Below are 25,963 nucleotides of genomic sequence, written 5' to 3' on the forward strand. Positions count from 1 at the left end.
TCTATTTATTTATTTACAAGCAAAACCAAAACAAAATGGAAAAAAGGTGGAAGGGAAGCATGGACATAAACTAGTGTGAATTAAAGCTAAGTGAAGTGTACAGTACCATAGTACCATGGGGAGTGGGGTATCCAGAAAGTGATGCTAACAGATGTGAACTGTAAGTATGGTTTTGCTGGGTGTGATGGCTCATGCCTTTAATTCCAGGAGTCAGAGGCAGAAGGATCTCTGAGTTTGAGGGCAAGTTGGTTGACAGAGCAACCCTGTCTTGATAAGAACCAAAATAAATAAATAAAAATAGTATGGCCTTAAGAATAATTTTAATTTAGTAAATTTAACATTTTTATTAAATTTTTAAAATTTATTTAACATATCACCCACAGTTTCCCTTCCTTCCTCTCTTACTGTTCCCACCTCCCACCTCCTTTCTATCCTCAACTCCCATCCACTCCTTAGAAAGGGTAAGGCCTCCCATGAGAGTCAACAAAGAATGGCATATCATATTGAGGCAGGACCAAGCTCCTCTCCCACACATCAAGGCTGATCAAGGCATCCACCATAGGAAACAGGTTCCAAAAAGCCAGCTCATGCATCAGGCGCAGATCCTGGTCCCTCTGCCAGGGGCCATACAAACAGACCACTCTGCGCAACTGTCACCCACATGCAGAAGACCTAGGTCAGTCCCATATAGGTTCCCTAGCTGTTGGTCTAGAGTCCGTGACTCCCATGTGCTCAGGTCAGCTGTTTCTTGCTTTCCGCATCATGATTTTGACCCCTTTGCTCATATAATCCCTCCTCCCTCTCTTCAACTGGGCTCCTGGAACTTGTCCTGGTGCTTGGCTCTGAATCTCTGCATCTGCTTCTATTAGTTACTGGATAAAGGTTCTATGACAATTAGGGTAGTCAACAGTCTGCTTACAGGAGAATGCCAGTTTAGGCACCTTTTCTACTGGGGTCATACTTGTGGATTCCTGGGAGTTTCCCTGGCACCAGATTTCTCCCTCATGGCCCACTCTATCAAGATATCTCTTCTGTTGCTCTCCTTCTCTGTCCTTTCCCCAAATCAACCATTCCCATCTTTTCTCCTCTCCCCTTTCCTGTACCTCATCCCCAGTTTACACAGGCGATCTCATCTATTTTCCCATCCCAGGGTGATTCATACCCCTTAGGATCCTTGTTACCTAGTTTCTCTAGGGTTGTGGATTGTAGCCTGGTTATCTTTTGCTTTACATCTAATATCCGTGTATGAATGAGAACATACCATGTTTGTCTTTCTGGATCTGGGTTACCTCACTCAGGATGATTTTTTTTTCCCTAGTTCCATCTGTTTGCCTGCAAGTTCAATTTCATGATGTCATTGCTTTTTACTGCTGAGTAATACTCCATTGTGCAAATGCACACATTTCTTTATCCATTCTTTGTTTGAGAGGCATTTAGGGTTTTTTTTGTTTGTTTGTTTTTTGTTTTTAGGTTCTAGCTGTTACAAATAGTGTTTTTATGAACATAATTGAGCAAAATGTCCTTGTGGTATGATTGAGCATGCTTTGCGTATATGTCCAAAAGTGGTATTCCTGGGTCTTGAGGTAGATTCATTCCCAATTTTCTGAGAAACCGCCATACTGATTTCCAAAGTGATTGTACAAGTTTGCACTCCCCCCAGCAATGGAGGAGTGTTCTCCTTACTCTGCATCCTCTCCAATGTAAGTTGTCTTCAGTGTTTTTTGATTTTAGCCATTCTTACAGGTGTAAGATTATGGTATTTCAGAGTCATTTTGGTTCACATTTCCCAAATGCAATGATTACGGATGTTAAGTAAGTCCATAAATGTCTTTCAGCCATTTGAGATTCTTCTGTTGAGAATTCTCAGTTTCAATCTGTACTCCATTTTTAAATTGCATTATTTGATACTTTGATGTTTAGTTTCTTGAGTTCTTTATATATTTTGGAGATCATTCCTCAGTCAGATGTGGGGTTGGTGGGGATCTTTTCCCATTTTGTAGGCTGCTGTTTTGTTTTATTGTGTCCTTTGCCTTGCAGAAGTTTTCCAGTTTCAGAAGGTCCCATTTATTATTTGTTGATCTCAGTGTCTGTGCTACTGGTGTTATATTCAGGAAGTAGTTTTCTATGCCAGTGTGTTCTAGGCTACTTCCCACTTTCTCTTCTATCAGCTTCAGTGTAATTAGTGTTCATGTTGTGATCTTAGATCCACTTGGACTTCAGTGTTGTGTAGGGTGATAGATATGGGTCTGTTTGCATTCTTCTACATGCCGACATCCAGTTATGACAGCGTCATTTGTTGAAGATGCTTTCTTTTTTTTAATTGTACAATTTTGGCTTCTTTCTCAAAATCACGTGTTGGTAGCTGTGTGGATTTATGTCAGGGTCTTTGATTTGGTTCCATTAATCCACATGTATGCCAATAGCAAGCTGTTTTTATTATTATAGCTCTATATTAATGCTTGAAATCAGGGATGGTGATACTTTCAGAAGTTCCTGTATTCTACAGAATTGTTTTAGCTATTGCGGGTTTTTTTGTTAATCCATTTAAAGTTAAGTATTGTTCTTTCAAGGCTAGTGAAGAATTGTGTTGGGGATTTCATTGAATCTGTAGATTGCTTTTGGTAAGATTGCCATTTTTAACTATGTTTATACTACCTACCCAAGAGCATGGGAGATCTTTCCATTTTCTGCTATCTTCTTCAGTTTCTTTCTTCAAAGGCTGAAAGTTCTTATCGTGCAAGTCTTCACTTGTTTGGTTAAAGTTACCCCAAGATATTATTTTTATATATATATATATATATATATATATATATATATATATATATATATATATATATTTGTGGCTATTGTAAAGGGTGTAGTGTCTCTTTTTTTTTTCTCAACCTGTTTATCATTTGTATATAGGAGGGTTACTGATTTTTCTTATTTAATCTTTTATCCTGCACATTACTGAAGGTGTTTATCAGCTGTAGGAGTTTCCTGGTAGAATTTTGGGGGCCACTTTTGTATACAGTCATATCATTTGCAAACAGTGAAAGTTTGACCTCTTCCTTTCCAATTTGTATCCCCTTGATCTTTTTAAGACCCTAGCTAGAACTTCAAGAACTATGTTGAATATGGAGAGAGCAGACAGCCTTTTCTTGTTCCTGCTTTCAGTGGGATTGCTTTCATTTTCTCTCCATTTAGTTTAATATTGGCTGTTGACTTGCTGTATATTGCTTTTATTATGTTTATATATGTTCCATGTATCCCTGATCTCTCCAAGACCTTTATCATGAAATGGTGTTGGATTTTGTCAAAGGCTTTTCCAGCATCTAATGAGTTGGTCTTGTGGTTTTTTTTCTTTCAGTTTGTTTATATGTTGGATTACATTGATAGATTTTCGTATGTTGAGCTGTCTATCGCTGGAATGAAACCTACTTGATTATGATGGGTGATTTTTTTTTTTTTAATGTGTTCTTGGATTCTGTTTGCCAGTATTTTATTGAGTGTATTTGCATCAATGTTCTTTAGGGAGATTGATCTCTAATTCTCTTTTTTTATTGTATATTTGTGTGGTTTGGGTATCAGGGTACCTGTAGCCTCAAAAAAATTTTGGGGGGGCTAGACAGATGACTTGGCAGTTTAGAGCACCTTGACTTTCAAGTATCTAATGAGATTTGGTGCCCTCTTCTGGCCTGCAGGCATACATGCAGGCAGAACGCTGTATACATAACAAATCTTTTAAAAAAGTTTGTCAGTGTAGAACAATTTGGGGTATTGTTATTAATTCTTTTGGTAGAATTCTGTGCTGAAACCATTTGGACTTTTTTGGTTGGGAGACTTTTAATGACTGCTTCCTTAGGGGTTATAGGTCTATTTAAATGGTTAATCTGGTCTTTATTTAATTTTGGTACATGGTACCTATCCAGAAAATTGTCCATTTCTTTTAGATTTTCCAATTGTGGATTAGAGGTTTTGAAGTATTACTTAATGATCCTCTGGATTTCCTCAGTGTTTGTTGTTATGATCCCCTTTTCATCCGATTTTCTTGATTTGGTTATTCTCTTATCTGCCATTTGGCATAAGGCATAGGTTTGGACAAGTGTTTGTCTATCTTATTGAATTTCTCAAAGAACCAGCTCTTTGTTTCATTGATTCTTTGTATTGTTCTCTTTGTTTATATTTTTATTTCAGCCCTGAGTTTTATTATTTCCTGCTAAATACTCCTCCTGGGTCAGTTTGCTTTCTTTTGTTCTAGAGCTTTCAGATGTGCTTTTAAGTCACTAGTATGAGATTTCTCCAAAATCTTTTTTTTTTTGCCCCCAAGACAAGTTAGCTTTAGAATCTGTCCTGGAACTTGCTCAGTAGACCAGGCTGGCCTAGAACTCACAGAGATCCTCCTGCCTCTGCCTTCCGAGTGCTGGGATTAAAGGCATGCACCACTAGTGCCCAGGTAGATTTTTCCAAATTCTTTATGTAGACACTTAGTGCTATGCAATTTTTTCTTAGAATTGCCTTCATTGTGTTCTAAAAGTTTGGATATGTTTTTCATTCATTTTCACTGAATTCTAGGAAGTCTTTAATTTCTTTATTTCTTCCTTGACCCAGTGGTGATTCAGTTAAGCATTGTTCAGTTTAATTGACTTTGTAGGCTTTCTATAATTTAGGTTGTTGAATTTTAACTTTAAGCTATGGTGATCCAATAAGATAGATACAAAGGGTTGTTCCAGTTTTTTGTTAGCTGTTGAGATTTGCTTTGTGACTGAGTATGTCCTCAGTTTTAGAGAAGGTTCCTCAGATGTTGAAAAGATACACTCTTTTGTGTTTGTGTGGAATGTTCTTTGGTTTTTCGAGACAGGGTTTCTCTGTAGCTTTTGGAGCCTGTCCTGGAACTAGCTGTTGTAGACCAGGCTGCCCTCGAACTCAACAGAGATCTGCGTGCCTCTGCCTACCAAGTGCTGGATTAAAGGTGTGTGCTACCACTGCTGCCTGTCAAGGGCGGAATGTTCTATAGATGTCTGTTAAGTCCATTTGAGTCATACCATCTGTTCTCGTATTTCTCTGTAAAGTTGCTGTCTGGCCATGTGCTCAACTATGTTCATAGCAGCTTTGTTTGTCATAGCCACAACCTGTTAATAATAACCTAAATGCCCCTTGACCGAAGAATGGCTAAAGAAAATGTGGTACATTTACACAATGAAGTACTACACAGCAGAAAAAAAATGACATCTTAAATTTTGCAGGCAAATGGATGGAGCTAGAAAATATCATTTTGAGTGAGGTAACCCAGAATCAGAAAGACAATTTTCACATGTACTCACTCATAAGTGGTTTTTAAAACATAAAGCAAAGAAAACCAGCCCACATATCACAATCCCAGAGAACCTAGAAAACAATGAGGACCCTAAGAGAGACATAAATAGATCCAATCTACATGGGAAGTAGAAAAAGACAAGATCTCCTGAGTAAATTTGGAGCATTGGGACCTTGGAAGAGGGTTGAAGGGGAGAGAAAAGGCAGGGAGGGGAGCAGAGAAAAATGTAGTGCTCAACAAAATAAATAAATAAATAAATAAATAAATAAATAAATAAATAAATAAATAAATGTTTCTCTTTGGCAGACCTGTCCATTGTTGAGAGTGGGATATTGAAGTTTTAAAATTTTAATTTATTTTTATTACATGTGTATGTATATATATATATATATATATATATATATATATATATATATATGCGTGCTTGCTTGTTTTTATGTGTACCACATACCTGCAGGTACTTGAGGCCAGAAGAGGGAGTCAGATCCTGGAACTGGAGTTACTACAGATAGTTCCCAGCTGCCCACTAAGCATGGTAAAAGGAAAGACACATTCAGTATCATATCCCTTACTGTCTGGTCTGGTTATAGGTATAACAGGAATTCTTTTAGTAGAAAGGGATTTTGGAATTGCCTCCCCGTGCATTTCAGGATCTTGTAGGAATGAGGTCATGGTCCCAGCCTGGACTCATGACTTGTTTACTGTAAGTGTAGTCTCAGACAGCTTGTCATGGTCTACATTTCTTGAGCTACCTTTTCCACCCTCCTCTTCTCAGGGCAAGAAGCTTGTTGCAGTGTTAAGGTCAGATTTAGTCTTTAGCAAATACTAAATGCAGTCCTTGTGCTTGTTTGTTTGGGTGTGCCAAGGACTGAGGGCCCAAGAATGTCACTGCCATACCACCACGTGGGTTCAGTTATTGCTAGACTTGTACAGGAGTTGATTCTTCGTAGATACCAGCGACATTCTTTACATTTCTGGAGCATTTGTCTTATATATTATTTTAGGTCCTTCAGTTGCTCCAAAAGTATTAGATACCCCCTGTTAGACTTGCTTGAAGGAACAGTTACTTTGGAAAAAAAATTCCTGTTTTTCCTCCAAGGGACTTTATGTCAGGAGCTTAACCGACTGTCCTTACCATGGAACTACTACCTCATATCACTTATTTGTGTGTGTGTGTGTGTGTAAAACAGCAATAATTTTTTTTCAGAGGAAATAGTGGGAGATAGAAGACAATAAGATATTTTTCTTAAAAGCTTATTACTAGGTGGTGTTGGTGCACGCCTTTAATTCCAGCACTTGTGTGGGGGTGCAGAGACAAGTGGAGCTCTGTGAGTTCAAGGCCAGCCTGGTCTACAGAGGAAGTTCCCGGACAGGTTCCAAAGCTGCAGAGAAACCCTGTCTCAACCCCTCCACCAATAAAAAATAAAAAAACACTAAAGCTTATTCTTTAGATCTGCCTATTAATTATATTCCTATTATAACACAGATGTTCAAAATGAAATGCAAAATAGTGAAATAATAATTAATTCATTACTCTCATTATTTTGGTTTTTTGAGATTGGGTTTCTCTATGAAGCTCTGGCTGTCCTGGAACTCATTATATAGTCCAGGCAGGCCTTGAACTCAGATATTTGGCTGCCTTTGCCTTCTAAATGCTGGTATTAAAGGTATATACTACCACCATCCGACTGTGAAATTATTTTTTTAAGTGAGTGAATATAAATGAATATATTACTAAATTTAACAAAGATAAGGACTTTTTTACTTTAATGTTCAATAAAATTAAAATACACATGGAAAATAGCATATGCATAAGATTGTGACATCTTTGTATTAACTGGTAAGTTACGGAAACTTTTGTGTTAAACATTGAAAGTTAAAGAAGCATGTTATAATTTCTAGAATAAGAACAAAATAGTAAATAAATATAAAATCTTTTCCAAATTAATATAGATTATAAGTAAAGCAAAAATGACCCAGACGATCCAAACACTAATAAAAGGAAGTATAAAAGAGTACCCATGACTGGGGCATGTAGTTCCAGCTCTTTGGAAGGGCCTGGGCAACAAAATGAGAAGCAATGCCAAGAAAACATGATAAATATTTGAAAGAAGAAATAGTAAGGTACCAGTGAGTGCATTAAATGTAAATAAGTTGATTGCTCTAGTAGCTGAAAATCGTCAGACTGATAAATAGCAAAGTTTGTCAGAGGCAGTCCTACTATTATACACAAAGTTAAAAGTAAAATGGTATAAAAAAGGTTTATCAAGCATTAACAAAAAGTATTTGCAGCTCTATTACGTAATATAAAAGGAACTATCTCATATTACAAAGTAGATTCGTTTTTTTTGTGTGTGTGTGGTTGTTTTTAGGACAGGATTTTTTCTGCCTAGCCCTGGCTGTCTTGGAACTTTCTCTGAATACCAAGCTTTCCTTGAATTCAGAGATCCACCTGCCTCAGCTTCCATGTTGGGATTAGCAAGTGTATAGTCCCAAATTTATAGGTATCTGATAATTTAGTTTCAAAGTACATGAAGCAAAAATTAATAAAACTAAAATCAGGAACATGCATCTGTAAATAGGATGTTTTAATTTCCTATCTTGAATAACTTAATAGAACCAACATTCAAAACACAAGTAAGGCTGTAAGATACTTAAAAAATCAATAACAGTTGATGGGTACTTTTATGGGTAGCCATTGCTCTCTGCCTTACTGATTATTGAGACCCAGTTAATGAAATGATATGTACTGAACTCCATCTGAAGAATGCATTTTTTTCTAAATTCACATGGAATATTTATACAATTAGTGCTCATGTTGTTTTGAACCATAAAGGAAAAGCCAACTTTCTAAGAATTAAGACATATTTTAGTACTGTAATAAAATTATAAATATAAAGGTAGTGGTACACACCTTTAATCCCAGCACTTGGGAGGCAGAGACAGGAGAATCTCTAAGTTCGAGGCCAGCCTGGTCTACAGAGCAGAGTTCCAGTACACAATTCCTACAGTTCAGTACACACTGCTGCCAAACAACCCACAAAATCCAAACCCAAGTAAATATGCTTCTTAATAGTTTAGAAGATGAATAAACAAGAAACTAGCTACAGTTAACCAGCATGCTGTGGGGGTATAGTTAGTGTTAGAACATTTCATGTTAAGAATCAGTGATCCAGAAAGACATTACTAAGAAAGAGAATTACAGACCAATCTCACTCATGAACATTGATTCAAAAATACTAAATAAAATACTGTCAAATCGAATCCAAGAACACATCAGAAACATCATCCACCATGATCAAGTTGGCTTCTTCCCACAGATGGAGGGATGGTTCAACATATGAAAAATTGTCAACGTAATCCACCATATATACAAACTGAAAAATAAAAACCACATGATCATCTCATTAGATGCAGAAAAAGTATTTGACAAAAGACAACATCCCTTCATGATAAAGGTCTTGGAGAGAGCAGGGATATAAGGAACATACCTAAACATAATTAAGGCAGTATACAGCAAGCCAACAGCCAACATCAAACTAAATGGAGAAAAACTCCCAGCGATTCCACTGAAGTCAGGAACAAGACAAGGTTGTCCACTCTTTCCATATGTATTCAATATAGTTCTTGATGTCCTAGCTAGAGCAATAAGACACCAAAAGGAGATCAAGGGAATTCAAATTGGAAAAGAAGAAGTCAAACTCTCACTGTTTGCTGATATGATAGTTTACATAAGTGATCCCAAAAATTCTACCAAGGAACTTCTACAACTCATAAACACTGTCAGCAATGTAGCCGGCTACAAGATTTACTCAACAAAGTCAATGGCCCTTCTGTACACAGATAAAAGGGCTGGGGAAGAAATCAGAGAATCAACACCCTTCACAATAGCCACAAACAGCATAAAATATGTCGGAGTAACTCTAACCAAACAAGTGAAAGACTTGTATGAGGAGAACTTTAAATCTTTGAAGAAAGAAATTGAAGAAGACGCCAGAAAGTGGAAAAATCTCCCATGCTCTTGGGTAGACAGAATTAACAAAGTAAAAATAGCAATCTTACCAAAAGCAATCTACAGATTCAACGCAATGCTTATCAAATTCCCAGCAAAATTCTTCAAAGAATTCGAAAGAATGGTACTCAACTTCATTTGGAAAAGCAAAATACCCAGGATAGCCAAAACAATCCTGTACAATAAAAGAACTTCTGGAGGCATCACAATCCCTGACTTCAAACTCTACTACAGAGCTACAATACTGAGAACAGCGTGGTATTGACATAAGAACAGACAGGAGGACCAGTGGAACCGAATAGAAGACCCAGATATCAATCCACACATTTTCGAACACCTGATTTTTGACAAGGAAGCAAAAATATCAAATGGAAAAAAGCATATTTAACAAGTGGTGCTGCATAACTGGATATCAACATTTAGAAAAATGAAAATAGACCGATATCTATCACCATGCACAAAACTCAAGTCCAAATGTATCAAAGACCTCAACATAAAGCCAGACACACTGAACCTTATAGAAGAGAAAGTGGGAAGTACACTTGAACACATTGGCACAGGGAACCACTTCCTAAATAGAACGCCAGCAGCACAGACACTGAGAGAAACAATTAATAAATGGGACCTCCTGAAAATGAAAAGCTTATGTAAAGCAAAGGACACAGTCAACAAGACAAAACGACAGCCTACAGAATGGGAGAAGATCTTCACTAACCTCACATCAGACAGAGGTCTGATCTCCAAAATATACAAAGAACTCAAGAAATTGGACACCAAAGGAACAACATAATCCAATAAAAAAAAAATGGAGTACAGACCTAAACAGAGAAGTCTCTACAGAGGAATCTAAAATGGCTGAAAGACACTTAAGGAAATGCCCAACATCCTTAGCTATCAGAGAAATGCAAATCAAAACAACTCTGAGATTCCATCTTACACCTTTCGAAAGAATGGCCAAGATCAAAAACACTGATGACAACTTATGCTGGAGAGGTTGTGGGGTAAAGGGAACATTTCTGCATTGCTGGTGGGAATGCAATCTGGTATAACCCCTTTGGATGTCAGTGTGGCGATTTCTCAGAAAATTAGGAGACAACCTTCCTCAAGACCCAGTAATACCACTTTTGAGTATATATCCAAAGGATGCTCAATTGTGCCACAAGGACATGTGTTCACCTATGTTCATAGCAGCTTTGTTTGTCATAGCCACAACCTGGAAACAACATAAATGCCTCTCGACCGGAGAATGGATAAGGAAAATGTGGTACATTTACACAATGGAGTACTACACAGCAGAAAAAAATAACGACAGCTTGAATATTGCAGGAAAATGGATGGAGCTAGAAAACATTTTGAGTGAGGGAACCCAGACCCAGGAAGACAATTATCACATGTACTCACTCATAGGTGGTTTTTAAACATAAAGAAAACCAGCCTACAAACCACAATCCCAGAGAATTTAGACAACAATGAGGACACTAAGAGAGACTCACAGAGATATAAGCTTCATGGGAAGTAGAAAGTATAAAAAGACAAGATCTGTGTAAATTGGGAGCATGGGGACCTTGGGGGAGGCTTGTAGGGGAGAGGGGAGAGCAAAGGGAGGGGAGCAGAGAAAAATGTAGAACTCAATAAAATATCAATAAAGAAAAGGAAAGAAAAAATAACCAGTGATCACTCCCCAAATCTTGGAAAATGATCAGCAAATGAACTCTGGGAAGTAATTCCATTTTTAATTACTTCAGATAAAAGGAAAATACCTTGAAATAAACCTAACCAAGGAAGTAAAAGAGGTGCACAATGAAGTCTTGAAAACTTAGAGAAAGGTTCTGGAGGCAGTTGAAGAAAGAATGATCATCCACGATTGTAGAGAGCCGTGTGGAGTCACACCTGATGGCTATGTGTAGAGAGCTGCGTGGAGTCGCACTTGATGGTGCTGGCTGCCACCCTCCGCGATCCCGAAAGCGAGTGCTCTCTGTGATAATCAACTCCTAATATCAACTAGGCGTGACTTATGCTATTATCACGCAATGATTGTCAGCTGCTTGCATATGCGTGGACCTATGGACAGTGCCCACCTGGCAATCCGGGGTTGGCGGCCCGTGCCTATTTAAGGGCTGGGAGAGGTTTGCCCGGGGAGAGAGGGAGTGAGTGAGAGAGATTTTACAATTGTCAAAAGGTCCTGAAAAAAACTGTTTATCAAGAAGAGCTCCGGTGTCGTGCTTCTTCCTTGCTGGCTGAGGGGGACCGCGACAAGTGGTGGCCCGTACGGGGAACCTCCAAACTTCTCTCCGTGGAGCCCAGAACTTGCTGCAGTCAGGGGGTGCACCGTATAATCCTCAGGTAAAGGCTGGGGATCCGCGAAAAAAGCGGGTTTTCCGCTCTCGTCGGTAGAAGGGAGAGTGGGGGTAATAGGGCCGCGACTATAGCAGACGGATTAAAGTGAGGGCCACGACCAAAGTGGACGGTTTAAAATGAAAATAAAAGAACGGGATTTTAGAATGGGCGTTTCAACATCACACCTGATTTTTCTGGCTCTTAACGAGCTGTTATGGAGCGCATTGGAAAGGTATTTGAATGAATGTGACACAATTGCTCCTTGGTTTGCCGTCTCTGGCAATCTTAACGTGTCATCCTGGGACAAGCTTGGTAGAGATCTGAATTTTGCCGCTGAACAAGGTACGCTAAGGAAGGGAGTTAGATTCATGTGGTTTGAATTACCGAGACCTCCTGAGTTTGCAGTGGACTGTGAGCAGCTGCGGCTCCAAGGCCAAGCAGCGCTGAGGGTCTGTGAAGCTGCAAACACCCAGGACCTGCCTTGAGGACCAACAAGGCCAGAACGCTAGGCCACTCCCAGCGTGTGCCTCAGGGCATAGAAGCGCAGCACAACCACGATAAGATCTGTTGGCCTGGACCTCTGTCCCACCCTGGCTGGGTCGAGGCCAGCCACTCTGCCATGTCTCCACCTTCCAGCTTGGTGGGGAGGTAGAGTCTCCACCTCTCCCCAGTTGCACCGTGACCTGCCCTGCGTCTGAGCGCGGCTGAAAATGGCAGTAAGAATGCAATGTCCCCGCTCAGCAGGAAGTAGCCAGAGAGATTGACAACGTCCAAATTCCCTATAAGATAATTTAAGCGGGGTCCTTTCAGAGCAGCAAGCCTGCTTTCCTGAGTTCCGCTCCACTCCATGCACCAGTTTGGACCCAGAACGAATGCAGCTGGGGCTAGAAGGCAGCTGGAGCAGAGCATTGCTAGGTGGCTGTGGTGGAAGGCACATTGCCTCAGCAGTCGGTGCCTAGCCTGGCGGATGCCACAGCAGTGCTAAGAGTATCAGCAAACGCAACAACAAGTGCTGGAGCTGAGAGAAGCTGGAGCACAGACCCCACAGGGCTGCCCGAGAAAGCAGCGTAGCCGCGGGGCAAGGAAAAGGTAATGGCAGTTTTAGGCTCTGCACGCCGCTGAAGAGTCTGCGACAGAGCGAATTTAAATCAAGAGACTGCCTTATTGTAGGAGCAGGTATCTGTACTGTTTTAGCCAAAGGGTTGGTAGAATACCATAGCCCAAATGGGAGGTTGGGTCTAATGGTGATTAGGAACCCTACTGCTGGCAATCTCAACACCTGTTATCATGGGCATTTATCTTTAAATCCTGTGTAAGATCAGACAACCCATGAGAGTGCAGCATATGATCACTTAGCAGAAGCAGGATCAGTTGAGCTGCTAGGGAAGCCAAAGAGGTGCACGAGGGAGAAGGTGTCTTCCATGCACTCAACTGACAAGAATGAATGTGCCACGGGGGTATGACAGCTGGGGTATGTTAAGAGAGGCAAGTCTATACCCTAGTCTGTCAGACATTTCTATCCATCCGGGGCTGTGTGTGACCAGCATTCAGTATGACTCATGCAGCTAATCTGTCTAAAGAATTGTCTAGATATCTTTTAGGTAATTGGTCTGGTGAATTCGAACAACTGGAGAAGCTATGAGTGGCAGAAGGACTATCCTCCTGGATCACTCCATGGATCATCTGAAGGAGTGGGCGGGAATAGGAGCCCTAACAGGCTTAATGGTGCTTGCCTCCCTGGTATGCCTGTGGTGCGTCTGTCACATAAGGGTTTCATAGCATTGCAATGCACTTATGATCATTCAGGCCTTCACGGCCATTGAAGCAGGACAGTCCCCTCAAGCTTGGTTATCTATATTGAGCACAGGATGCGAGGCTTGTACTGCAATTGAGGTAAGCATACATCAACCTCAAGAAGAGCAAGTCTGATTGCATGTGGGTTGGTGTCTAGCTCCCACCTCTGTAAAAAGACACCGGACAGGTCTAGTGTTCTCTGGGTGGATGACACCTGGACAGACACTAGTACATGTTCCATTTTTAACAGATCAGACCTCTACTCTTGCCTGTTGCTTTGCAAAACAAAAAGGGGGAACTGTAGAGAGCCGTGTAGAGTCACACCTTATGGCAATGTGTAGAGAGCTGCGTGGAGCTGCACCTGATGGTGCTGGCTCCCGCCCTCCGCGATCCCGAAAGCGAGTGCTCTCTGTGATAATCAACTCCTAATATCAACTAGGCGTGACTTATGCTATTATCACGCAATGATTGTCAGCTGCTTGCATATGCGTGGACCTATGGGCAGTGCCTACCTGGCAATCTGGGGTTGGCGGCCCGTACCTATTTAAGGGCTGGGAGAGGTTTGCCCGGGGAGAGAGGAGAGAGTGAGAGTGAGTGAGTGAGTGAGTGAGTGAGTGAGAGATTTTACAATTGTCAAAAGGTCCTGAATAAAACTGCTTAGCAAGAAGGGCTCCGGTGTTGTGCTTCTTCCTTGCTGGCCGAGGGGGACCGCAACACATGATCATAAATCCGAAAAATTATTTTGTAAAAAATAGCTATACTATCAAAAGTAGGATATAAATTTAGTGCAGTCCCCACAATGTCACTATTTATAGAAATAATCCTAAAATTCACACGGAAGTGCAAAACACCCCAAATGGTCCTGACCACAAAGAAGGATGCAGAAAATACCACTATTGTCTGATTTCAAGTCAAAAAGTCATAACAAAAAAAACCCATGGTACTACTACAGAAACATTTAGATGAGTGTAATAGACTAGATTATCCAGATAAAACCACATGTAAGTGGTCTAGTTAAAAAAAAAACTGTTGTCGTATGCTTGTTATATTCTGAAAGACAAATAAGTTTTTTGTTCTTTGTGTTTTTCCAGGAAGAATATAGAACTGAAGGTATTAGTTGGCACAACATAGATTATATTGATAATACTTGTTGCATAAATCTTATTAGTAAAAAACCAACAGGATTGCTCCATCTTTTGGATGAAGAAAGCAAGTGAGTATAGTGCTTTTCAGTTTCATAATTGATCATTGTGCTTTTTGAGTGGCTTCTTCTTTTGAGACAGAACGTAATTCATTGTGTAACTATGGCCAGGTTGGGACTAGGACTACTGCAGCCCCAGGTTGGCCTCAAGACTCACAGCAGTTCTTAGGCTCCTTAGTGTTAGCGTTACAAGCACATACCACTAACCAGCTTATGTCTAAGTAAGGATAAATGCTCTAATAATGTTTCAAATGAAGAATTAGGGGTTCATATATATATATATATATATATGTCTGTAATATATTTCCAAGTATATATATACATACATATATATATTTCCAAGTAGACTGCACTTTACTCCTGAACAAATTTTTTTTTCAGAATCGTCTTATAAAGTTTGATACTAAATTTTTCTATGTATTCTTGAGAATTTCATACATTTATGCAATGAAATATCCACCTTATCCTTCCCTCCAACCTTCCTCTTTCTTTCCATACTATCTGCAACACTCCAAATTTCATGTCCCATCCCCTTTCCCCACCTTTTTTTGTTGGCATGAAAGATCCACCTTCCTCTGCCTTCTAGGTTCTGGGATTAAAGGAGTACTTAATCACATTCAGCTTTTATTTTGTTTTGATTATCCACTAAGTTCTACCCAAATACGGATGGATGTTGATCCATCCATGGGAGCATGGGAAATGTATCACTGGCCACATCCTGACATACATGTTTTAAAAATTTTTTGCGCGCTCTCTGTCTCTGTCTCTCTTTCTCTTTCACTCCTTAGACAGGGTCTAGCTACGTTGCCTTGTCTGTTCTTGAAGTTGAGATCTTTTTGCCTCTGTGTCCTGAGTGCTGACATTATAGGGATGCCATAATTCACTCAGTTCTTTTTTTTTTTTTGTTCGAGAAAGGGTTTCTCTGTAGACTCACTCAGTTCTTAAATTGAGTGTCATTTATTTCCATTTTATTGGAGAGTGCACGTGCACCTGCTTATGTGAAGGTCAAAGGACAACATCTCTCCTTTTACCACGTGGATCCTAGAGATCACATCGACCTTGTCAGGCTTGGCAACAGATGCCTTTACTCACTGAGCCATCTCATCAACCCTTGAATTAAGGGAATGTGCTGCTTTAAAATGAGTAATTATTTCAGATACACTCTTTTTAACTCCCCCTCAAACTCTAATACACCATATATCCATGAGTGTTTGTTAAATATAGAATGTTGGGAGAACCTTTCTTTGCATGGCTACCCTGCTTCTTTAGAAACTTTTTCTCCATTTCAAAGAAAGAGAAAAATTGATCGTACGCTTTAAAATTACCCCTGGGCTAGCTGGGCAGTGGTGGCTCACGCCTTTAATCCCAGCATTAGGGAGGCAGATCAGGCGGATCTTTGTAAGTTCAAGGCCAGCCTGGTCTATAAGAGCTAGTTCTAGGACAGGCACCAAAGCTACAGAGAAACCCTGTCCTGAAAAACAAAAATTACCCCTGGGGGGCTGGAGAGATGGCTCAGAGGTTAAGAGCATTGCCTGCTCTTCCAAAGGTCCTGAGTTCAATTCCCAGCAACCACATGGTGGCTCACAACCATCTGTAATGAGATCTGGTGCCCTCTTCTGGCCTGCAGGCATACACACAGAATGTTGTATACATAATAAATAAATAAATATTTTTTAAAAAAAGAAAAAAAAATTACCTCTGGGTTAGGAAGTAAACAAATTGTTGCCTAAAGACAGTAAGATGAGAATATTCTATGTGAGTTGTAGTTTGCAGATGCTAGGCTTTCCTAGGCTTGTACTTGGAATTGCTTACTCTTCACTTTCACTCTCCATACCTGTTTTAAGTAAGAATACCACACAATTAAAGAATTTTTAAAGGGACATTTATTTTGACAATAGGTTTAGTGGCTTGAAACAAGGTAGGATTAGATTTGGTGATAGTACTGTAGAGCTATAGCTTCTTCAAATTTCAGGAGTTTATAGTCCTTTCTAGAATGACTTTAGAACATTGGAATAATCTTAGAAAGTTTTTAGGGCAGAATAGTATTTGAATGCACAGCTACTAGAATAATGTCAGTGTTGAAAACATACAAAAAGGCTGGACAGTGGTGGTGCCTGCCTTTAATCCTAGCACTCAGGAGACAGAGGCAGGAAATTTCTGCAAGGCCAGCTTGGTCTACAGAGTGAGTTCAAGGTCAATCAGGACTACACAGAGAAATCCTGTCTTTGAAAAGCAGAAGGAGGGAGAAAGAGAACAAACGAACATAAAAAATCTTTTTAACTTTTGTTTAATCCCTGTAGGGTGGCAGGTGGTGTTGGATGCAATTATTAGTAGCATTTGATTTAATTAACACTACTCTACCTAGCATTACGCTCATCCTATGAACTAGAAAACCAGTTGTGAAGGTTGCTTGACTTGTTTTGTTGGACTAGATGTCCAAACATCAGGGAGGAGTTGCTCCAGACACCACTCACACAGCCGCAATTGATGCAAAAGCAAGACGATTTTTTCTCTCATGACAGGGCTCTTCAGGTTTGGGATATGAAGGACATCTGATAGCTGCTACAGTCCATCTTTTGAAGCAAAAAGCCACAGACACAAGGGGGAGACCTGTAGGTTGTTTTCCAATTTACTGGATTGGCGTATTCAAAGGGTTACTATCAGTGATTGGTCTATTCCAGGGCAGGAGAATAGCTGAGTGATCAGGTAGATAAGGGGAGCATCTCTGGGCCTTCCTGACCTTGTTCTAGTGACTAAATCAATACACCAGGAACTGAGTCAACATCTGTGGGTTGTCTTTGCCTCAGTTCCCAGAATGGAGTTATGTTTGAAGATTATTCACAAGGACACAGGAGGATGAGCAGTCCAGCGTGTGTTTGTGTGTGTGTGTGTGTGTGGGGGGGGGGGCGACTGTCCCATTTCCAAGAGAGTGAGTGTAAGGTTTTAGAAAAATGTCTTAGGTTTAATCCCAGCACTCGGGAGGCAGAGACAGGCGGATCTTTGTGAGTTCGAGGCCAGCCTGGTCTACAAGAGCTAGTTCCAGGATGGGCTCCGTAGCTACAGAGAAACCCAGTCTCGAAAAACCAGAAAGAAAAAAAAAAAAGAAAAATGTCTTAGGGTTGAGGGGGCTTACAAATGCACTTAGAGTCTTTCAGTTCCAGCACACTGACAGAACTGGTTATATAAGCTAGGATGATCTGAAGCCAGTAATCATTCTCTTCCCTGATTCTATATTTGTTATAATTTAGAATAACTTTTACACATTAAGATTGGTGTGTAGCATCTTCATAACCATGTCACAATATTACTCATTACTTATGCTATCATTAAACTTTTTTGAAAGAATCCCCTTTTCTGTCATAGATCTTCTATTTGAAACTCCTAGTATTTCCATCTCTGTGATGAAAATACTTGAAATATGAAAGACAAAATGATTTACTTTGGATCCCAGTTTAATTCAGTCTGTTTCTTTGGCTCAGTTGCTTTGAGCTTGAGGAGGCTGCACATCCCAGGACATCTTAGAAACAAAGATAAGGGGGTGAACGTGGGTCCTAATGACCTACTTCTTTCAGTTAGGTTACACCTTTTAGTAGTTTGTTCGGTTGTGAATTACTATGACCCTGTCACTTCTTACCTGTGAACAATGCTACATTGAGGACTAAACATTTCATGTACAAATTATAAACCATTTGCCCCTGGATCCCAAAGACTTATGTCTAGCTCATAATGCAAATTATTTAGTTCACCTCTAAGAGTCCCTGTATAGTTCGAGCTTTATCCCAAAATTCAAATCCAGAAGGTAACTTTTAGTTGTGATCTCCTATACAATTAAAGATGCTTGTTGTGTACATTAACATACAGTTGGTAAGGATGGCCACAGGATCAACATTCCTCTGCACGAGGGAAGGGTGGGAGCATAGAAAGGAGGGTCTTAGCCAAGGTAAAACCAAACCCCCCTAGGGCAACATTAAATTTTGATTGATCATCTATATCTATCACTCAAGTGATGGGATGGTATAATCTGATCTCTAATGGACTTTTTGGCTTTGCAATCTCCAGCTTTCCTGGCAACTCTCTGAGGCTGGTTGCCTGTAGTTTTTTTTGGAGATCTTTCATGTTTCTGGCAACTCCAACTTCCTAGAGTTGGCTCACTCATACCCATCTTCCAGGTTTCTGTCTCTGGCTGGTCTCCCTATTCTTTCTCTCAAATCTGGTAGAATTCCTTGCAATTTCACAACTCATAAAATTTTACATATTTACAAAACTAGCATCACCTGGATGACTCTAAAAACTTCTTTTGCTGCAAACTTTACTGTTGGGGCCCACTTATCCTTGGCTGTAGTAACCTCTTGAGTACTTAGACAGTGGTCATTAGCAAATGAATTTTGGGAAAACAGTTTTCTTGGAGGCCCTGTTTGAATTAGGCATGAACTCTTGATTAACTACATTAATAGTGTATATTTGACAACACTGTAATTATAATGTACTTTAGTGTTATGTTATATAAATGACATCTTTCTCATAATTTGTTACCTCCCCCCAATCCAGTTTTCCACAGGCTACAAATCAAACATTACTAGACAAGTTTAAACATCAACATGAAGAGAATTCTTATATTGAGTTTCCAGCTGTGATGGAACCTGCTTTTATCATAAAACATTATGCTGGAAAAGTAAAATATGGAGTAAAGGTCAGTAAATTTCTTACTGAATGTGGTTTTAGAGCAGTGGTGTGTCTTTTAAAATACAGAACATTTTATTCCTTGACAGTATTTTTGCATGTAAACATTGTTTATGTTCTTTTTTTCCCCCCACACAATATTTCTCTTTTACAAACTTAGAGATATTCCTACCTCTGCCTCCCAAGTACTGGAATTAAAGGTGTGCACCACCACAGCCCAGTATAAACATTGTTTCCTGATCATACCTATCTCCCAATCTTCCCCCAGATGTGTGGTTACTGTCTATGGCATACTACCCTCTCATGCAGTTTTTGGAGTCTCTGGATCATTAGTAGCCTTTGAAGGGATTTTGTAAGGATAGAACTAGAATTGAGATCTTCTTTTCTCCTTTCTTTCTTTCTTTCTTTCTTTCTTTCTTTCTTTCTTTCTTTCTTTCTTTCTTTCTTTCTTTCTTTCTTTCTTTCTTTCTTTCTGTTTTTCGAGACAGGGTTCCTCTGTAGTTTTGGAGCCTGTCCTGGAACTAGCTCTTGTAGACCAGGCTGGCCTCGAACTCACAGAGATCCGCCTGCCTCTGTCTCCTGAGATCTGTTATTTAAATTGATCTTTCTGCTGGTTTCCTTCTGTAGATATATCTATTAGGCCATTCTAGTGAACTTTTCAAATTTAGAAGAACAGATTGTGTCTATGTGTCTCAAACTCATTGTTCATTCTCATAGTTCATTTGTTTTGCTTTGATGTGATACTCAATGGTCTTTTAGGAACTTCTGTTTCTAGAGCACTGTTAGGTAGTTGTGACTTTTCATTCTTACTAGGTTTATTGATATTAACTTCTGAATATATTTTTATGGACCTGATGAGTTGGTTAACTCTTAAATCTTCAGAAGTTTAACCTTGCCACTTAAGATACTAAGTTTTTGTGGAATGCAGCAATAAAATGAAATCTTCAGATGAGTGTCTCAATGGTTTTTTGTTTTTGTTTTGTTTTCTATTTTTGAGACAGTCTCGTGTAGCTCAGACTAGTCTCTGATTTTCTATGTAGAAGAGCATGTCCTTGAACTCCTAATTTTCCTGCCTCTATGTCCAAAGTGCTAGGATTACAGAGGTGTATCACCATGTTTGGCTGTAGTAGACATCCTAATTAAGGTCATTTTTTCCATTTGGTGATCCATTTATTTAAGAATTATTTACTGCTGAGTATGGTGGTTCATGCCTTTAATCCCAGCACACTGGAAGCAAAGGCAGGCAGATCTCTGTAAATTCAGATCCAACCTGGTGTTACAGAGTGAGTTCCACAACATCCAGGGCTGTTAACACAGAGAATCCCTGTCTTGAAAAACCAAGAAATAAAGAAAAAAGCAACCCAACAAACGCCAAAGCATTATTTATTAAATACCATGTGCCACATTATCTGTTTGGTGTTTACAATGATAAAGTGATAAAACTAGACAGACATATTTGTAAGTATTTCATATGCATATCCTATATATCACATTTATACTTATTTCAAGCTATGTGTTGTAAATAAATGTTTTCTGTGAGTTAAAGTAATGAAGTAATTACCTTTAAATTTGTAGATTCATAAGTACCTTTCTAAAACACTTTGATTTAAGAGAGCACCTAAAGTAAGTGTTATGCTAATGAGTTGAGATAATGAATTACATGTTGTAAAGTAAGACCCGAGATTAGTATGTTGAAGTAGTAGATTAGAGGTCAGTGATATTTTTATTTTTCTTTTCTTTTCTTTTTTTTTTTTGAGACAGGGTTTCTCTGTAGCTTTGGAGCCTGTCCTTGAACTAGCTCTTGTAGACCAGGCTGGCCTCGAACTCACAGAGATCCGCCTGTCTCTGCTCTACCACCGCCTGGCCATATGAGACTATTAACTAATAGTGGGATAATATGAATTCCAAGAACAGACAGCAGGTTAAATCTTGAAGAGCTTCTAGATCACATTGTGGTTTTTTTGTTTTTAATGGAGTTCAGGAATTTCTTACTGTGTAGCCCATGGTGTTGAAGTGATAGTCCTGCTTCAGCCTTCTGAGTGCTTTAATTATAGATGTTTACCACCAACTTCATCATTGGAATTTAGTTTTTTTTTTTTTTTTTTTTTGTATGTGTGCGTGTATTGTTGAAATTATTGTAGGAACTCTGAAACTACGTTAAGCAGAAGATATGTATTTTTACAGACAGCAGAAAGGGCAAGACTGGATTCTCTTCTGCCTCTTATCCTTCCCCCCTTAAATTGAGGTGAAATCTTAAATTGAATCACAAGAGTAGCATTAGAAATGGGGAAGATCTTATACAAGGTATACTGTGGAGATATCCACATACTTTATAGATGTTCTAAGCGAATGATTTATGCCTGGAAATAATTGAGTCTATTGGAGGTACCATATCTGAGAAGGAACACACAGATGAGAAGCAGAGTTTAGATATAATTTACAAAGTAAAACTAAGCAAAAATTTTGAGCCTATTGCTAGATAGTGTAGTTACTTTTCTAGTGTGGTAATAAAACACCATGAGCAAGGCAACTTATAGAAGAAAAAGCTTATTTGGGCTTAACAGTTTCAGAGAGTTAAGAGTTCATCATGGTGGGGAAGCAGCAGGCATGGTGGCTTGAGCAGATGCTGAGTTCTCACATCTTGATCTGCAAAGCACAAAGAAAAGAGTTGGAAATAGAAATGGTATGAGTCTTTAAAATCAAAGCTGGTCCCCAGTGGCATACTCAGCAAGAACACACCAACCTACCCAAATAATACCACCAACTGGGAACCAAATATTTAAATGCCCCAGACTAAGAGGACATTTATCATATATTACACATTCCTGTTTCTGTGATGTTTTGTTTATGTTACCGAGTCGATTGAAACTAATAACTGATTTAAAAGGTATCATTGTGGCTTGGTAGTGATGACATACTCCTTTAATCTCAGCAGAGGCAGAGGCAGTAGAACCTCTGAGTTTACAGAAAGAGTTCTAGGACAAGCTTCAAAAACTACACAGAGAAACCCCACCACCACCAAAAAAGTGTAATTATATAGGCATTTAAGAAATTAGACAAAAGTAAAGACAAAAGTGGAGATAAAAAGGGATATTTTATATTGATAAGTGTCGAGTTGATAAAATGTTAACCAAAAGTTAAAATACTCAGTAACTTTGATTCAAACTATAGGAAACAGAATGAGACCAAAAGTAGGGTTGAGAATGTAGCTGTGGTAGAATGCTTTTCTAGTATAAGTGATGCTCTAAGTTTAATTCCTAGCACCCCAGAAGCCATAAGAAAATAAAAGTAGCTATAGACAAACCCACTGTTGTTCCATAGGGCACACAAACAAAATGTCAAACAGAAATATTGGGCATCACTTGTGCAATTGTGTCATAGGTTACTGGGTATATAATTTTGGGGGGTGGGAGTGGGAGGAGGTGGTTTTGAGACAGGGTTTCTCTGTGTTGCCCGGACTGTGCTGGAACTTGCTCTGTAGACTAGACTGGTTTTGAATCCTCCTTGCTCTGCCTGCCTGCCTGCCTGCTTTCCTTTCCTTCCTTTCCTTCCATTCATTCATTCATTTTGGTTACTAGGTTTCACATTAAAGGTGTGCACCGCCCAGCTTAACTGGTACTTTTTAGAAGATACATGGTCCTGATAACTATCCAGAATAGAATTCAGTTCCATAATTTCTGTTCACATACCATTCAAACCTGTCACTTATTGATTTTGATAGTCTTTTCCACAAAATCATTGATACTTTTTTCACATAGGATTTTCGGGAAAAAAATACAGATCATATGCGTCCAGACATTGTGGCTCTTCTGAGAAGTAGCAGGAATGCTTTTGTCTCTGGGATGACTGGAATTGATCCTGTAGCTGTTTTCCGATGGGCAGTTCTCCGAGCTTTTTTCAGAGCTGTGGTTGCTTTCAGGGAAGCTGGGAAAAGATACATTCAGAGAAAAACTGGTAAGCCATCCTTGCTAGTATCTGCATGATAATACTTATTATTTTGCTCTGTATTTACTATACTCTGGAATCATGTTTCCTTTAAGTGATTAAATGCAGGTTTCTCTTTTATGTAGGCATACATCATTATATTTTCATTAATAATGAGTGTCTTAGGGTTTCTGTTCTGTGATGAAGTGTCATGACCAAGTCTAGTTATAAATGGAAGCTTTAAATTGAGGTCTAAGCCTGGTGGTGGTGGTGCACGCCTTTAATCCCAGCACTTGGAAGGCAGAGGCAGGCAGATCTCTGTGAGTTTGAGGCCAGCCTGGTCTACAAGAGCTAGTTCCAGGGCAGGCTCCAAAGCTACACAGTAAAACCCTGTCTCAAAAAACTAAAATAATAATAATAATAATAATAATAATAATAATAATAATAATAAATTGGGGTGTAGTCCATGGCTGATATAGTGTATGCAAACATGGTGCTGGAGCAGTAGCTGACAGCTTACATCTGACCTGAAAGTTCCAGGCAGAGAGAATGAGACTGGGCCTGGTGAGTTTTTCAAACCTCAAAAGCCTAGCCCCAGTGACCTCTTCCAAGACCACACTTCATAATTCTCCTCAAATAGTTCTGCCAAATGCAGACCAAGCATTCATATATATGAGCAAATGGGGGCACTCTCATTCAAACCTCCATAACAAGTATAAAGCATATGGAAGTAAGAACAAAAATGCATGCTGATAATCATATATTGATTCAGAACTTAAGTGTTTTCTCCATTTTGTTTATCTGTATTTCTTTCTACAAGTGAAATTGTAATTTAGTATGAAAAACAAATTAGGAAACAAAAGTATTGGAGTCTATCAGTATAATATCGTAGAGTCTTGTGCCACAAAATTACTTTATTGGTTGAGCAGTTTTGTTACTAAGAACATTTTTTCTTTTAAAGAATCAATACTGCATCTGTTCATTAAGTTTTTTCCTTTCCTGTTTACCTTCTCTCAGTCAATTGAGTTTTTTAGTTTGAAATTTAGAAATGATTTTTTTTAATGGATACTTTCTGTTTATACCATAAAAACCTTCCGTTTTATTTTTTATGAGGGCACTTGAGGCACTTGTGGTCCTTTGGAATGTGCTGTAGTATTTGCTCTCGCTGTAATTTTAGTCCATTGCATGTAGTTAGAATTTCCTAATCTATGTGTAGTTGAGACACGCATTTAAGTGGAATTGTGAGAGTGCTTCCTTGTTCTTCTGTGGTTCCCTCAAAGTCAGCTTTTAAACTTCATTTCTTATTTTGTGTGAACTGCTTTTTGTAAATATGGAAAATTAAAATTTATTGGAGAGCTAGGTGGTGGTGGCGGCGGCGCATGCCTTTAATCCCAGCACTTGGGAGGCAGAGGCAGGTGGATCTCTTTGATTTCAAGGCCAGCCTGGTCTACAGTGAATGCTAGGCCAGCCATGGCTACACAGAGAAATCCTGTCTTGAAAAACAAAACCAAAATAAACAAACAAAATTTATTGGAGAAACAAATGAACTACTTTAAATCCGCTTTTCCTCTAAGTGTTTTTTTTTTTTTTTTTAAAGAAGCTTTTAGGAAAGTTTTTGGATACTTAGCTATCTTTAATATTGAGGTATTTAGTTGGAAGAACAAGAAGAATATAATTTTAAGGTATAGAAATGGTGTTGTAGTCTGGAAAACTGTGTTTAAAGGTTAAAATGCTTGTAAAAGTTAAAAAAAAGTAGAATGAAAGGATTAGGACACAGGTTATTTAAAACATTATATATGACATTGAATCACAAAACTACAAAGATACAAAAATACTCCAGTGACACTGTTATATCAAATGGAAAATAGAGAACAATTGGTATAGTAATATTTAACAATTTCTTAAAATTTAATGTATTTTAATAACTATGTTCTTACAAAGTAATTTTTACATCTTCTTGATTTATTTTTAACAGATTAACAAATTATATATTGGTTGTGTAGATTATGAGTATAATTCATACAGATGTCCTCTTTTTGTTCTCAAACTTGTGCATGTTACCTGACTGCCATCCATATTCAGGCTAGTGTGATACCTGACCACCAAGGGTAAAATTACTGGTAATAATGAAAACTGAGTATTTTTTTTATCAAAGTATCTTGTGGCAATGAAATGATGGTGAGTTCTCTTTTATAAAACACTAAATATTTGCAGTTATTTTGGTAAAGGAGGATCCATTTTAACAACATATTTACTTCTCATCAACTTGTTAGAATGTTTGAAATGGATTTTATTTTTAAGTTTGCTGTTTTACGTAAATTATCTGAATAGCTATAAGAGTACATTTTTCTCTGTTAAGTGATGTTTTTAACATAACATTTTATTATCATTTTGATAAGATTCTTATTTATTTTGTGTTTTTCACATCATGTATCTTGATCCCATTCTTTCCCCCATATTGGTGTGGAATATTAATTTAAGATGTGTTACATTTGTTTATCTTGTGGAATATTTTTTTAGCAACTAGCTGACAGAAAGTAGTAGGGAGGAACCATGTTTAGCTACGGTTCTTAAGTGGTGACAGAGCAGAAAGACACCCCATTTTGGGGGAGATGTGAGTTAGGAGAGAAGGTGAACTACTTGCTATTCAGCCTTTTTGAGTGAACAAAATTTCACCTTAACCTTTGAATCCTGAGTTCTGTAGAGTGCTAGAGATCTA

General features: G+C 38.8%; 1 protein-coding gene across 7 annotated transcripts in view; it reads left to right on the forward strand.

Annotated features, from left to right (window-relative positions):
- The window catches only part of Myo9a (myosin IXA), a 197,297-nt gene that overhangs the window by 75,275 nt on the left and 96,059 nt on the right, over positions 1-25,963 (forward strand). For all 7 annotated transcript variants that reach the window (XM_057766444.1, XM_057766446.1, XM_057766445.1 and 4 more), the window contains exons 12-14: positions 14,531-14,652; positions 19,189-19,330; positions 23,079-23,274. In XM_057766444.1, coding sequence (XP_057622427.1) covers positions 14,531-14,652; positions 19,189-19,330; positions 23,079-23,274 — 460 coding nt within the window. The remainder of the gene's footprint in view (positions 1-14,530; positions 14,653-19,188; positions 19,331-23,078; positions 23,275-25,963) is intronic.

This window comes from Chionomys nivalis, chromosome 4 (genome assembly GCF_950005125.1).
Source record: "Chionomys nivalis chromosome 4, mChiNiv1.1, whole genome shotgun sequence".
Taxonomy (NCBI): domain Eukaryota; kingdom Metazoa; phylum Chordata; class Mammalia; order Rodentia; family Cricetidae; genus Chionomys; species Chionomys nivalis.